The 15,778-nt window shown below is 40.7% G+C and overlaps 1 protein-coding gene across 2 annotated transcripts in view; it reads right to left on the reverse strand.

The window, feature by feature from the left end:
* agap1 (ArfGAP with GTPase domain, ankyrin repeat and PH domain 1) overlaps positions 1-12,808 on the reverse strand; it is a 642,020-nt gene extending 629,212 nt beyond the window's left edge. For both annotated transcript variants that reach the window (XM_073046649.1, XM_073046648.1), the window contains exon 1: positions 11,744-12,808. In XM_073046649.1, coding sequence (XP_072902750.1) covers positions 11,744-11,966 — 223 coding nt within the window. In that variant the 5' untranslated portion in view covers positions 11,967-12,808. The remainder of the gene's footprint in view (positions 1-11,743) is intronic.
* Positions 12,809-15,778: the final 2,970 nt, after the last annotated feature.

Genomic DNA, 15,778 nt, shown 5'->3' on the forward strand with positions numbered 1-15,778 from the left:
AAATGTGTCCAAAACTCACAGTTACGCGTGCGTGTGCAATGGAGTATGCAAGGCCGTTGGCCGATCTGTATTGTGTGGGACGAGACATATTGCTTTTCCACCAAAACAAGCCATGCGCGCACGCCTCACGGTCTCACTCCCTCCAGTCTCACATTGGTAGTGGCAGCGTGTGGATGTGCGATCTTGTACTCTTAACCTTTTGTTGTTATTACCTATGGTGTAATGATTTTGTGCTTGAAATATTTAACCGTGCCTCCAAAGCATCCTATGTCAAGTCCTGGGCCATCAGCCAAGAGGCAGAGAACCACTTTAACACTTGAAAAAAGGTTGGAAATTATAAACAGGGCCACGTCAGGTGAAGGTAACACAGCTCTGCGACACTACTTCAGCCTGGGTAAGTCCACGTTCAGGAACATAAAGAAAATTGCTGAGAAAATAAAAAGTGCAGAGATTGATTCATCTCAAGTGTCTTCAAGGATTGTTACCAAAATGCATCACCAGATTATGACAAAAATGGAGAAAATGTTGAGTTTGTACATTGAGCAAGAAACAAAGAAAAAAAAACTAACACTCAGTGCCAATCATCTTCGTGTGAAAGCTTTGGAAATTTATGGTCACCTTTGTTCAGAGGCTAGTGAGGAAGTGTCAAGTGATATTGTTAGCTTTAATGCAAGTAAGGGATGGATTTTTAAGTTTGTTAATCGTCACAGGCTTCACAACTTAGTTGTGCGTGGTGAGTAGGCTAGTGCTGACCACAAAGCTGCTGGACACTACCCTGTGTAGTTGTGGGCTATGATAGCTGAGTTTGGCATCACACCAAAGCAGGTGTTCAATGCAGACAAGACCAGGCTTTTTTGGAAGCATATGCCGAAACGCACTTACATAAGTAAGGATGAAAAGACTGCGTCAGGTTTCAAGGCAGCAAAGGATAGGTTGATTCTGCTTAAGTGTTCCAATGCCAAAGGTGATAACAACGATGAAGAAGAAAGTGTCGAGTTGCAGGTGAAGGATTTTACAGTGAAGCAACTGGCAGAATGTTTTAAGGCTGGGGAACACCTGGCACAAATGGCAACAGACGTGGACCGAAGTTTAGAACAGAGTCAGCATTTCGGTCGTTCCCTGCAGTCAATCCTTCTTCCCTACAAGCAAATTTATGCTGAAAAGCAAAATGCTGCCAAGCAAACAACCATCACCACTTTCTTCAAACCGGCGTCATCCACATCAACTCCACCTCCACCTGAGCACTCCACACTTGTCGCATCTCCTGCTACCGGCAGTTCTGAGAGTTCCACTAACTTGCCAGAGAGTTCTGTGAGTTTTCCTTCACCCCTTGCTGTCCTTGATAATCCTGACAATCCATGTAAAGCTGCCCAACACCACTGCACAACCACTCATCTCCCGGAGCCTACACACCTACCACTGTCAGTGAGTACTGTACACCCTAGTATGTTAACTTCCTATGATTTATTATGTTGAATATTACCTTAAATTGATGAAATATAATATGAATGCTGCCTTGTGGCTCTGCTTTTGTGTTGTATTGGTATGAAAATGTGAATAAATTACAGATAAAACATATTTAGGAAACCCTCCAGAACACATCCCTATGTTCTCCATTTAAATAATTATTCACATAATGAGTTTTCCATACTATGCATCAACTGTGAGGAACATATCCCTCGTATATAACACGGATAGGCTGGTATATTTGAGGGCCAATTTCAAGTGACCACACCCCATGTGTTCCCTTCTCATCCCTACCGATCCATTTTGGTTCTCTCGCTTTTTGTTCAACTTTTCCATCCCATTTACTGGATTTTTTTTCTCCTTCATCTCCTTCACCCACAAACCTATCTACTTGGGTCTTTTCCCTTAGCATAACCCTTCTATCCAACCACCACACCCCTCCCCCTCAAATCTGTCTCCATCTGCTTATCATGTCTCCCTTATCAGGTACCTTTTGTCACCTTCCACACTCTGTATCTATCTTCCCTTTCCTTTTGCCCTACCTGGTTCGATCTGCTCAAAACAAAAGACCACACCTGTTTCCACATATCACCCACCATTTCTTGAAACTTCCCCTCCCTTCCCAATTGACTTCATCTGCCCTCTCCACCCACATCACCGTTCCATTCATCACCTTCCAGTCTCTTTCATCAACCTTCACTCTGCACTGCCCCATCCAGATCCATCTGCACAAAAGTAATTTTCATTACCTGCACCTACCAGCCTCCTTCTCCAAACACCTTTCTCATCTCCCACACCTGCTCATCAATCCCCACCCCATCAGTCCTGATGCAAGGTCTCAACCTGAAATGATGTCCCTTCACTGATGCTACTTTATATGTCAAGTACCTCCAGCAGGTTGTTTTTTGCTCCAGATTCCACATCTCGACAACAATATAGCTACACAGCATAGCAACAAACCTGGAGGAGGATCTTGGCCCAAAATGCCGATTGCCTGACCTGCTGAGTTGCTCCAGTATTTTGTCTATGTTGTTTGGATTTCCAGCAGCAGACTTCTTCGTTTTTACAAAGTTCAAAGTAAAATTTATTATCAGAGTACATACATGTCACCACATACAACCCTGAGATTCTTTTTCTATGGGCATACCTAGCAAATCTATAAAACAGTAACTGTAACTAGGATCTGTAACCATCAGGAATTGTAAACTGTACAAATGCAGATAATAAATAAAGCATGAAATAACTCAATAAAAGAGTCCTTAAATGAGTGTTGTTATCCCCTTTTGTTCCAAGAGCCTGATGGTTGAAGGGTAGTAACTGTTCTTAAACCTGGTGGTACGAATCCTGAGGCACTTGTACCTTCTATTTGGTGGCAGCAGTGAGAAAAGAGCATGGCCTGGGTGGTGAGGATCTTTGATGATGGATGCTTCTTTTCTATGGCATTGTTTTATGTAGATGTACTGGGCTGAATCCGCTACCTTTTGTAGCATTTTCCACATAAAAGCATTGGTGTTCCCATACCAGGCCATAATGCAGCCAGTCAGCCCACTTTCCACCAGCATTTATAGAAGTTTGCCAAGATATTTGATGACACGCTGAATCTCCTCAGACTCCTGAGGAAGTAGAGACACCTTTTTTTGCAATGTTGCAAAAATTTTTGCGATGTTGGGTCCAGGATAGGTCTTCTGAGATAATTATGAAAACAAGCCAGTTTTAAGTTGTCTCAACTAGTCCTTTCCCATAAACCTGAACTGGAAGTATGTTTTCAATGATAATGTTTTGAAGTCAACCCCTGGCACATTGTTGGAAAGATATGATAATTAATATGCTCAATGACACTAAATTCACATAACAGGTACAATGCACATTCACATAGATAAGATGGAAAGCCAGTCTTTGGCATGCTCAGACCAGTCCCACATACTGTGAAGAGTCAGGCTGGGAAGAAACTGGGTAAGACGAAATACAATGGTGTTCTTGTGAATTCAGAACAGACTGATTCAATCATATTTATGGGACTGTTCCTAGGACCAACAAAACTCTGCAGATGTCGACGCTACAATGTTCCATTGGATCAAGGTGAATGACAGATATACACCACCCAGTTCACAATTGTACATGGATTTGGCAGATAAAAAGGATTCTGAAAAATGGACATTTCCCAAGCTTACCCAATAGTTAACATTGTTAAAGAACCCAAAAAAAACCCAAGGGCTCTATTCATACTTCTGAGTCTTTTCCCAACATTTTCCAGGCCAAGACAGGTAAAATGTTCTTTGTCGTGAGTCATTGCATTTGCATGGAAGATTGTCCGTTGATAGCCAAAGCACACAAGATGAAAACTTTCCGATCTTGGAAAAAGTGTTTAGGTTACACGAGCACAAGGTGAAACAGAAATGATGCAAATACATGCTTTGCATTCAACAGTAATGAACCTTTGTTTGAAAATTGATGTCAATGACACATACAATATAGAAACGCCTAACGATATGCCGAAGACTTTTCACATTCAAAAGGAGTGAACACAATTAAGCACAAATTGATAACAAAGTCAACAGTACTTTCAAATTCAGTCACTGGAACTCATACACATGGATGAACATTGAAAGAATGTTCAGAACTTAACCCATGTACAGATCACTACTTCAAATCGGATAGGAGGTCAGCAAAAGTGCAGGCATAGTGGTTCATTAAGCAATACCTTAAGAGAAAAGATCTGGACCACAGGAATAATCAGCTTCAAAGCCATTGCAAGCAGGTTCGTTTTCTGGTCCAATATAGACAGTGTCCTTTCAGATAATGTGGTAATGTAGCCAAATTTGTGGAAATGAGTCGCTAACTCAGCTTTCCAATTGAAAGGACCAATTGAAACTGACCGTTCTCTAGACCTTTCCAGAGTACAGAGCAAATATGAGCAGGTTAGGTCACTTGGCATCTCAACTACTCTGCCATTCAACAAGACCATAATGAATCCGATAGAACACTCAGCTTCACATTCCTTTGACTATCCACAGTAAACTTTCACCCCTAATATTGCTAATCTAATATTGATCTACATCCAACTTAAAAATAATCAAATACTCTTCTTTGATGATTAAGGAAGAGTTCCAATGATTCAGAAAATTCAAAGTGGGGGGGGGGAGAATCACATCACCCTTCTTTGATAAGTAACTCATTAATTTTCAAATAATGCCCATTTCTATATTCTAACACAAGAGGAAATATCAGTGCACTGGTCATTATGTGGTATGCCTGCCCTACTGTAATATAACAAAGTCACTGGCTGTCCCTTATGTTTTATCTGCTGCCTTAAAATGATCAAATACAAAATTAAGTCCTCTGCCATGTAAATGTATCACTACATGTGCCTTAACACCTTTGTGAAGACACTAGAACAGTGAACAGTACAACGCTAGAAGTGGCTCTTCGTTCCACAATGTTGTGTCAAATTAATTAAACTAGTAATAAATACCTAACTGAGGTCTCCCCTCAATCTCTGCTACTACAGAGAAAACAACCCAAGATTGATCAATCTCTCCTTACAGCACATGCCCCCAATCCAGGCAGCATCCTCTTCTGCACGTTCTTCAGAACAGCTACAGACTTCCTATGATTGAGCAACCAGAATTGAATGCAGCCTAGCCAGAGTTTTGCAAAGCTGCGACACAACTTCCGAGCTCTTGAACTCAGTGCCTCATCTAATAAAGGCATCATGCCTGTTTTACCTATCAACCTGTGCAGCCGCTTACAGGGAGCTATGGACTTAGACCCAAGGCCCCTCAAATCAACTCAGTTAAGGGCACTGCCATTAACAGAGTACTGGCACTCTACACTTAATTGCCTAAAGACTGCACTCTTGGCCCGATTAAACTCCATCTGACATTTCTCTGCCTATATCTGCAACAGATTGTCTATATTATCCACAACACTACTGATCTCTGTATTTCTGTGAACTTATTAACTCAGCCAAATACATTTTCACCCTGGTCGATACATATCATTAATATGATTAGCATTAAAAATGCATTTGGGTGGAATCAGACCATGACCCTGTAATACTCTAAAAGCACATCCAGTTACTCATTTTTTTAAATCACCCAAAGCAAAACATTGACAGCAGTTATAAACAGTTCTTTTACATGTTAAGATCTTTGGAACTTAGACAAAGCTAAACTTAGATAAATTCTTACTGTAAATAACAAGTACTTTAGTAAGGCCCACTTGGCTCTCTTTACCCTCATTAAAATTTCAGTTGAAAATTTGCACAGCCATGTCTCAGAAATCAAAATTTCTGGGTTTTTTGGTATATTAATTTCTGCTGTTGAATGTCAATTATAAAAATACACATGAACAACTCTGGTTCCTTTTAGGTAGCTGCCATCATCATACAAAAATTAAAGCAAAGGTCTTGAGCAGTTTGTTAGTGTACTTTTAAAACTATTATAATCAGTGGAATGTTTTCTTTAATCTTAACAAGAAGTTTTTTCAGGTGACAATTCCAGTTTATAACTATTGTAATTGTGCAAAGTAAAAGTATACAAATAAATTGTGCAAATCCTTTATTCATAAGCATAAAACTTTTGGTTCAAAACAAAAACAACAAAATATCAGAATTTTGACCTTTTTGATGCCTCTATGTATAGAACATACTTTTGTTTTGAGTTATTGTCATAAACTTTCAAACTCCACTGAGAAAACAATTTGAGCAGTTCATCCTAGTTGAGGTACATTGCTTTGCTCAGTGAGAAAGGTTTCATTAATAACCTGAATCCTGCAGGAATGAACATGACAGAATTCTTCATTAAAATGGAAAGTGAAGCAATTCAAACTAAAACTAAAATTCTATATTCAAAGGAAGGAAACTATAAAAAGTATGAGGAGTGAGATGACAATGACAGATAGGGCACTTCATTAAAAAGGCATAACAGTGATAGACAATGGCTAACATTTAAGGGAGAGATAAAAGAACTACATCACTAAAACACAAAAAGAAAAAATAACCCAACCATGACTTGTATACGTAGTAAGGATAGTATTAAATCCTTAATTAAAAGGGGCACCTAAAGCAACCTGAAAAAGTAGCAGGCCTGAGGATTTACAGCACAAGGATTTAACAAAAAAAGTCAAAAATTTGATTAGAAGGGAAAAATAAATTACTTAAAACTTAGTAGAAAATATAAAAGTGGACTGTAAAAGTTCTACACATATGCAAAAGATAGATAACGCTTAACATACATATGTATATTCAGGAAAAGGAGTGTTTATAATCAGGAATAAAGAAATGGTGGAATAATAGAACAAATAATTTATGTCCAGAGATAATCACAAATAATTCACAGAAATGCTAAGGAACCAAGAAAGGGTATTAAAGAGAATTAGTATTAGGTTGAAAATAAGAGATGGAAAAATGAATGCTAATAAATCCAAAGGATGATATCTGCATCCCAAAAAACTAAAAGAGATCGCCATGGAAATTCTGGATATACTGGTTCTCAACTTATAAATGTCTGCGGTCTATGGAATAATTCCTACAGATTTAAGGACAGCAAGTATAATGTCATTGTTTAAAAAAAAAAGAAAAAAACAAAATGGTAGTCTGAAATCAGTGGTTGGTAAAATGTCAGAGTCTATTTTAAAGGAATGAGTTAATGTATACAAGAAAATAAAAGCAAGAATAGACAAAGTCAACATGAAATTATGAAAAACCTACTGAAATTTCAGAACTAACTAGTAGAATAGATAAGGGAAATCCATTTGATGTGTATTTGCATTTTTAGAAAGTCTTTAATAATATTGAACCTGAAATAGAGACACAAGAGACTACAGATGCTGGAATGTGCCGGAGAATCTCAGCAGGCTGAGTAACATCAGTTAGTGCCTCGGAATCCTTTCACCCGTCTCCTCTCTATGCTGAGCATCTCATCATTCCATTCGCAGTCCTAATGCAGGGTTTTGTATTTTGTTGAAGTATTATTGCTTCAGATGAGGAAAAGATAAGGTAGGTAGTACACTCCCACTGGTGGATAGCTCAGGTATCCTTTTTGTGCAACAGCTCCTTTTGCATAGAATAAATGCAAAAGCAGGTATACCTGAAATAAGCTCACAAATATCACTATTAAAATCCAGGAACATTAACCTTATTCTTTACTGTTCTCTCTCACACCTCAATAAAATGCATTTATTTTTCCTCTATTGCCTGCAAAGTTCAAGCACTCTCCATCAAGCCAACCGTTTGAGTTTGAAACTGCTTTTCCAGGGATTAGTGCTTACAAGCATAAAAGTGAAAATATCATTATTAAAGCCAATTAGTTCTTAAACAGTTATAGATTTGAAGATGAGTCCATTGTGTTGAGAATTAAAAATGTATCTGGCTATAACGCTCCTCTCAGCCTTGAAATGAATGATTGCTGATCAGGCTAAGTGGGTCGGTATAACATATGATCATAGGAAATCGGAGCAAGAGGCAGCCATTCAATCCTTCATTCCTCCTCCACCACTCTTCAGATCAGAGTGGATCTGCTATTTCAGCACCACTTGCCTGACTAACCCCGACATCCCACAATTTCCTTGGGCTCAGTCACTGAATATATCCAAGCAGAAAATATCAATCTCTGCCATCAATACATCCAGAGAACAAGCCTCCCACAAACTTTCTGGATAGAGAATTCTAAAGATACAACACCAATTCCGAATTGCTGATCCCTTATTCTGAATCTGTTATCTCTGGTCCAGGGAAACATCATGCCAAATCTATCACACTGAGCACTTATTATTTTTTATATTTAAATGAGATCATCCATTATTCTTCTAAACTCAGTATTGCCTAACCACTGGCCATAAGACATAATGACAACGGGTGGTGTGATGGTGCAGCGGCCAGTAGAATGCTTTACAGTGGCAGAGATTGGGTTTCAATTCCCACTGCTGTCTATAAGGAGTCTGCATGTTCTGACCGTGTGCACTTCCTCAAGGTGCCTGGTTTCTCCCCACATTCCAAAGCTGTGCGCATGCTACGGTGACACCAGAAGCATGGTAACATTTCGGGGCTGACCCTAGCATGTCCTGGGACTGTGTTTGTCTGTGATGCAAACTATACATTTCACCATATATTTCAATGTTTTGACGTATACATGTCAAATAAAGATAATCTTTCTTTACATCCACCGTCCCAGTCACATTAATACATCAGAGTTTCAGATGACACTGTGCTGCAATTATTGATGAGCATAGCTTTATGATCAGTATTGAGGTATTTGAATTGTAATGAAACACTTCCATCTTAACATCATACCAAACTGCTCCGTGCAATATTGTCTCAATCCCACTTTCACATATTTCCTCCTGAACTGTGTAATTTAACTAAATATTGAGCAATTAATTTTCAGAACAAAAATGACAATTCTCAATATACTTTAAAAATGCATAGAAAGCAAGAACATGATTTAAGTATTAGCCACTTTTGACGCTTTTTAAAAGTTAATGCAGTGTGAACTAGCATGTGTTACATATTGCTAATTATCCTCCATGAACAGGAGGAAGTCTGCAGTCCCTGGAAATCCAAAGCCACACACGCAAAATGCTAGCAGATAGGCAGCATCTATAGAAATGAATAGATAGCTGACGCTTCAGGCCAAGACCCTTCTAAAGGCTGAGCTAACAGGTCTGGTTGAGTACACTTGGTTGAAGAGTTGGATGGCAGCAGAGATCACACAGGGCGAGCAGTGAGAGAGGGTTTCACTGAACTTCAGATATCTTTCGGGAGGCTGGTGGTCACCTGTTCTTCTAGAATAACTGTAATCCATTTGAAGATAAATCCATAGTGATGGCAAGTATTCCCTGAATAATGTTCCATTGAAAATGAAGAAACAGTGATTACAACTTCTCTGACTGAAGGAGAATTTTAGGTTGTAATGTTTTTTCATGTCTTGTGACTTTATCCTTCTCGACAGTAGAGGTCATAGGTGAAGGGTGTTGGCAAAGCTGCTGTCAAAAATTTCTGACACAGTGAAAAGAGTGCAAATCCAAAGGTCCATACAATCCAATTGTCCCAGGTATCAAGTTCTTTGCATGTTGCTGATCCTAAACTTTTCCAAGCAACGGAGAGAGCATTCTTGAAAGTCTGATAGTGGAAAAGCTTTGTGGAAATCAAGAGATCAGCCTTGTATCATGCCATAGGCAGCAGCCTATTCTTACAGCAATAGTGTTCATACAGAACGTCCAGTTAAGCTTTGGGTCAAGGTTCACAGGACGTTGACAGTGGGTGTTCTGGAACGGTGACGTTGTTGAATGTCAAGGGGAAGCACTTTAGACTCTCTTACTGGAAATGGTCATTAAATGGCTTAAACATCAAATCCGATAAATCGATCAACATCATGGCTGAATTTTGTACAACTCTTTCCTATGTGCAGAAACTGCCTCAGCTACCACAAAATATCCTGAACACAAACATCCCCACTTCTGTCTTAGATGCACTAACTAAAGATATTTGGCTAAAAAAAAAAAACACCTGCAGCAATGTCTTGGTGATGATATGGCTGACTTCCAAAAAACACTATGAATTTCCTTTGTGCTCGGTATCACTGCAGCCACTGGAGAATATTCCACTAAACCACCTCCTCCTCCTCTTTGATCCTTTCTTTAACCTATTATTCTAAAAAAATATAGCTTGCAAAGTTTGTATCAGCTTTGTTCTAAATGTCTGGTAAGTATTCTTACCTCAGTTTAAACAGGGCTATTAAAATAGAACATTGAAATCAGCAATTACCTACATAAGGTTAAAATTGAGAAAAAAAAAATCCAGAAGTCACAAGCGGCTAATATGATCACATATAAAATTACACAAAGCTCATGTACTGATTAATGCAAGAAAGAAATGAAGTCACAAGTTCAATTAACTGGCTTGGGACACAGTTCTAAAGCACAAAGGGATATAACATGCTTAAATTATATCCAGCCATTAAGAGATAATTTATACCAGTACACCAAGGTCATTTTCAGTATATTATTCTATAGATGGTTTCTTGTTCCATTCACATTCTGATGTAAGAAGACATAATAAAATTTGATGCAAGAAAAATGAGCAAGAGAAATGGGAATCTCCCAGACACCATATTTTGATGAGGAAGATTCCCTCAGCAGTTTAATTTTCACACTCCCATAATAGTGATGTTTGCTACTTGTTCCCCATATACACCTAACACAACACTGCATTACATAACAGAGCCTAACAAAAGTCTGAAAAAGTTAAAATTCCCCTGAACTGGGCAGGTTTCAGCCCCAGAGCGTGTATTCTTCAATTGCATATTGGTCCTCTTGCTCGTTTTAATTCCATCTATTGTTTTGGTAACCTGTTATCAATCTTTACCTAGTGATAAACCATCCTACTGCATTTAGTTTAAGAACTCAAAAGGAAATGAATTTGAAAATATACCACTGATTGTGCCTATGATAATGTAACAATAATGTTTTAAATGAACTAGTTTGTTTTACTTGTTCAAGTCAAACCTTTATTACATTCTTGTAAATATTCATTGCGGAAGATTAAGTAAAATTCATCAATTTTGTTTCAAATATTATTTTCCTTTTGGTTTAGTGCAGATTATTATAGTGAGACCATTTTGTGTTCTGATACAATTTGAATAAAAGTGAAAAATAACATTAATCATTAACACTATAAGAAAAATATTCAACATAACATAAAGCAGCGACAGATGGCTCAAATGACAACTTCCTTCTGAATACACTGGCGCATGAATGACATTTTATCATTACAATTCTAACCATGGCTTTAAACAAAAACTCTCTCATTCACTAACAAACTGCTGCATAACAGATTCCACATAACAATTATTAAACAGTATTTTTAAAAACTTTTTCAGTTTACCCAAGTATAATTTTACTAGCACATAAATGCTGCATTCAGTAAACTGGAGCTAACTGGAGCTAATTCAGCTAACTGTAACAGGCCTCAAATTGCGAGATGCAACAATTTACTCGTTATGCCACCTGAAGTACTGAATCAAACTGACTAATAATGCCACGTGAAATAAAACTATTTTTTCACACGCTCTCGAATTTTTGAATGGCATGGTATTATGGATGACTGAAAATTGGTTATACAACAGCCCACAGGCAAGTTGAAAAATATACTTTAAAGTTCTTGACAGTCATCCATTTTACAGTAATTGTCTCTCTTCCCCTGCCAACAATTCATTAATTTTTTTTTGTATTTGTCCATTAACGATCATCCCTTCCCTAGTCAATAAACACTCCTTACCTTCGATGCTGATGACATGATCCCTGATCTGATTCTGAAGGATGGGGTCCTCGATTCTCTCCAGCAGGTCGTAGATAGTGTAGATGTTGGGATGGACGCTCTCGAATCGCTGGATCTCGGCTCGGATGGCCGCGGAATTGGCCAGCTGCTGCTGGTAATTCATCATTTCACCGAAACCCAAGGACGGCTGGGTGAGAGGAGGGGTAGGGAAGCGCTCACACATACAGGGACACAGAGTGAGGTAGGCAGGGTCACCAAAACAGGGGAGGAGGGGAGGGGTTGGGGAACCACCAAACTATAACACAGTCTCAACCCACCATCCACCACCTCGCACGCACTCTCCTCCGCTAACAGTTCCACAGTCTCGACACAGGATCCAGCGAGAATCCGCTCCATAAGCCGCCGCTCTGCCCGTGTTTTCTGCCCCACTCCTTCGACTGCGGGTGGCTGTATGCAGCGGCGACTCCGACTCTCTCTCTCTCTCTCTCTCAGTGGCTTGTTTCACATCGCGCTGTTAGTCTCCCAGCGGACCGGACCAGGTTCACCACAAGGCTGGGGATTTTTTTCCGCTTGTTTCTGGTTTCCCGCAATGGCCCGTATTCGGCACACTTACTCGAAGCCCGGCTGAGCTCTCGCTCTCGCTCTCCCGCTCAAACCCCGTCCCGCTCCCGCTCCCGCTCCCGCTCGCACTCGCACTTGATCCCGAGCCGCCGCCGCCGCCGCCGCGGCTGCCGCACTACCCCGTGACGTCACGGCCCGGCCCGGCCCGGCCCGGCTCGGCTCTGCCCAGCCCAGCGCAGCCCTCAACCGGGCAAAGCGGGCCTAGCAACGCTCCAAAAGTCACTCCAGCGGGGGGAACTCAGACCCGCACAATGCTGACCCAGCATCGGGCAATGTCAGCCCAGAGCATTCAGGCAAAATTCTGCTCAACACAGTTGCAGCACAGTCCCAAAGTTCCAGCTGTGTAATAGCAGCCTGATACCCACCACATGTTGGTAATGTCGCGCCAGCTCAGATTCTGCTTAATCCCCAACTGGACAATGATAATTCCGATGTAAATCTAGCCAGGAAATGTCTCAACAGCGCAGTCTCAGTAAAGATACCTTCCACAAGCAGAGTTCTAACACGTGCCCAGCAAAGCACAGTCGTACCCATACAATGTCATCCCAGCACAAATTACCGAGTGAGCAGCGTAGTTTATATCTTTATAAAATAACAACATCATATTCGACCAACCTAATGGAGTTCATTGAGGTTACATCCAATTGAATATATAGAAGGGAAACCATTAGTGGTGTTTTTTTTAAATTTTCAGCCAGCTTTCAATAAAGTCTCACACAGGAGATTGATACGCAGGGTTAGACCTTTTGGATTGGGGGATAATGTGCATTTAAAATTGGTATCAAACAGAAATAAAAAGTGAGACTAAATTAATCTTTCTTCGGTTAACAGTTGTATCCAGAGATATAACAGAGGAATCGGTGCTTGTGATCAGCTATTCATGATTTACCACATTGATTAGAATCAGAATCAGGTTTAATATCACCAGCATATGTCGTGAAATTTGTTAACCTTGCGGCAGCAATACAATGCAGTACATGATAATATATTTTTAAAATGTGAATTACACTAAGTATATATATTATAGTTACATAAGCAATGCAAAAACAAATTATGGGTTCAATGTCCATTTAGAAACCAGATGGCAATAGGGAAGAAGCTCTACCTGAATCACTGAGTGTGTGGCTTCAGTTTTCTGTACCTCCTTCCTGATGATAACAATGAGAAGAGGGCATGCCTGAGTGTTGGGACCCTTAATGATGGACACTGCCTTTCTGAGGCACCACTCCTTGTACTTCAGAGGCTAGTGCCCATGATGGAGCTGACTAAGTTTACAACTTTCTGCAGCCGACTTCAATCCTGTGCAGTACCCCCCCCCCCCCCCCCATGCCAGACAGTGATGCAGCCAGTTAAAATGCACTCCACGGTACACCTGTAGAAATATGTAAGCAACACACACAAAATGCTGGAGGAACTATTCCTCAGTTTTTCTCCAGACCTGCTGAAGTGTTTCAGCCTGAGATGTTGATTGTACTTTTTTCCACAGATATTGCCTGGCCTGCTGAGTTCCTCCAGCACTTTGTGTGTGCTCAGATTTCTAGCACCTGCAGAAATTCTCTTGTTTGTAGAAATATGTGAGTTTTTTTAGGTGACATACCAAATCTCCTCAAGCTCCTAATGAAATATAGCTGCTGCCTTGACTTCTTTATAGCTGCATTGATATTTTGTGACCAGGTTAGGTCCATTGAATTAGTAACACCCAGGAACTTGAAATTGCTCACTCTCTCCACTTCTGATCCCTCTATGAGGACTGGTGTGTATTCCCTCATCTTACCCTTTCTGAAGTCCACAATCATCTCTTTGGTCTTACTGACATTGAGTGCAAGGTGGTTGCTGCAACACCACTCAACTAGCTGGTATATCTCACTCACGTATGTCCTCTCATCACCATCTGAACTTCTGCCAACACACTTGAGCTGTGTCTAACCACACAGTCATTCATGGGTGTAGGCAGAGCAGAGCAGTGGGCTAAGCACACATCCCATACATCAGTGTTGATGGTCAGCGAGGTGGAGACATTACTTCTGATCCGCACAGATTGCGGCTTCCAGTTAAGAAGTCGAGGCTACAGTTACAGAGGGAGGTACCGGGGTCCAGGTTCTGTAACTTTTCGATCAGGACTGCAGGAGACCAAGGTTTGACTAAGGGGATCGGGCTGAGGAGACCAAGTATCATATTTTGAAGTTGACTGACGATACAAAACTAGATGGAATTGGGAATGGGGGAGAGAATACAGTGTGAACTGGAACATGGCAAATCCAATATTGTGTGGAAAAATGTGAAGTTATTTAGAGTACTTTGGAGCACAAATTAGAAAAGTAAAGTATATATATATATGCCGAAAGGCAGCATACAATTGCAGCAAATGATTGAGAAGGCCAGTAGTATGTTGGTCTTTATTATAAGAGGATTTCAGGTGTCAACATAAATTACTGCAAGTACCTTTGAACTTGGTGAGACCACACCCACAGTATTGAGTTTCAGCTTTATCTCCTTACCTTTAAAAGGATACACTTACCATACAGGAAATGCAGAGAAGATTCACTAGACTGGTTTTGGGAAATGAGGAGTGATCGGGTAGACTAGACTACAGATGCTGGAATCAGAAGCAAGAAGGACACTGCTGGAGGAACTCAGCGGGCCAAGCAACTGATGCACCATCAATAACTCTCCGAGATGCGAGGCAAGATATAGGCTTTTATTGGCTGGAAGAAAGAACAACTAGCAATTGACCACTACACTACATCCTGGAGACTGAGACCAGGGCTCAGGCTCCAATCGCCTTTATACCGGGGTCCATGGGAGGAGCCACGGTCAGTGGGAGGAGCCACAGGAGCAGTCAGCCGGGGTGGGGGGGAAGTCCAGACAGGTATATGTAGTTCACCACAGCAACATCACGAATTGTCGATGTTTCAGGTCAAGATTCTGTACCAGGACTGAAGGTGGAGAGCTGGCATAAAGAAAGGCACACAAAATGCTGGAGGAACTCAGCAGGTCAGGCAGCATCTATGGAGAGGAATAAATAGTCAATGTTTTGGGCCGAGACCTTTCATCAGGACTGGAAAGGAAATGGGAAGGTGCCAGAATAAAATGGAGGGGGAGGGGAAAGAAGATAGCTAGAAGCTGATAGGTGAAGCCGGGTGGGTAGGAAAGGTAAAGAAGGAATCTGATAAGAGAGGAGAATGGACCATCGGAATGGACCAATGGAAGGAGGAGGGGCATCTACTTTTTAAGAGGCTAGAGTGGTGAATAGAAGAAGGGGAAGATGGAGGGAATTTTTTTAATCAGAGGAGAAATCAATATTCATGCTATCAGGTTGGAAGCTACTCATACAGAATACAAGGCATTGATCCTCCACCTCGAGGGTGGCCTCATCATGGACCAACATGTCAGAACAGGAATGGGAACTGGAAT

This window comes from Hemitrygon akajei, chromosome 5 (genome assembly GCF_048418815.1).
Source record: "Hemitrygon akajei chromosome 5, sHemAka1.3, whole genome shotgun sequence".
Lineage (NCBI taxonomy): Eukaryota > Metazoa > Chordata > Chondrichthyes > Myliobatiformes > Dasyatidae > Hemitrygon > Hemitrygon akajei.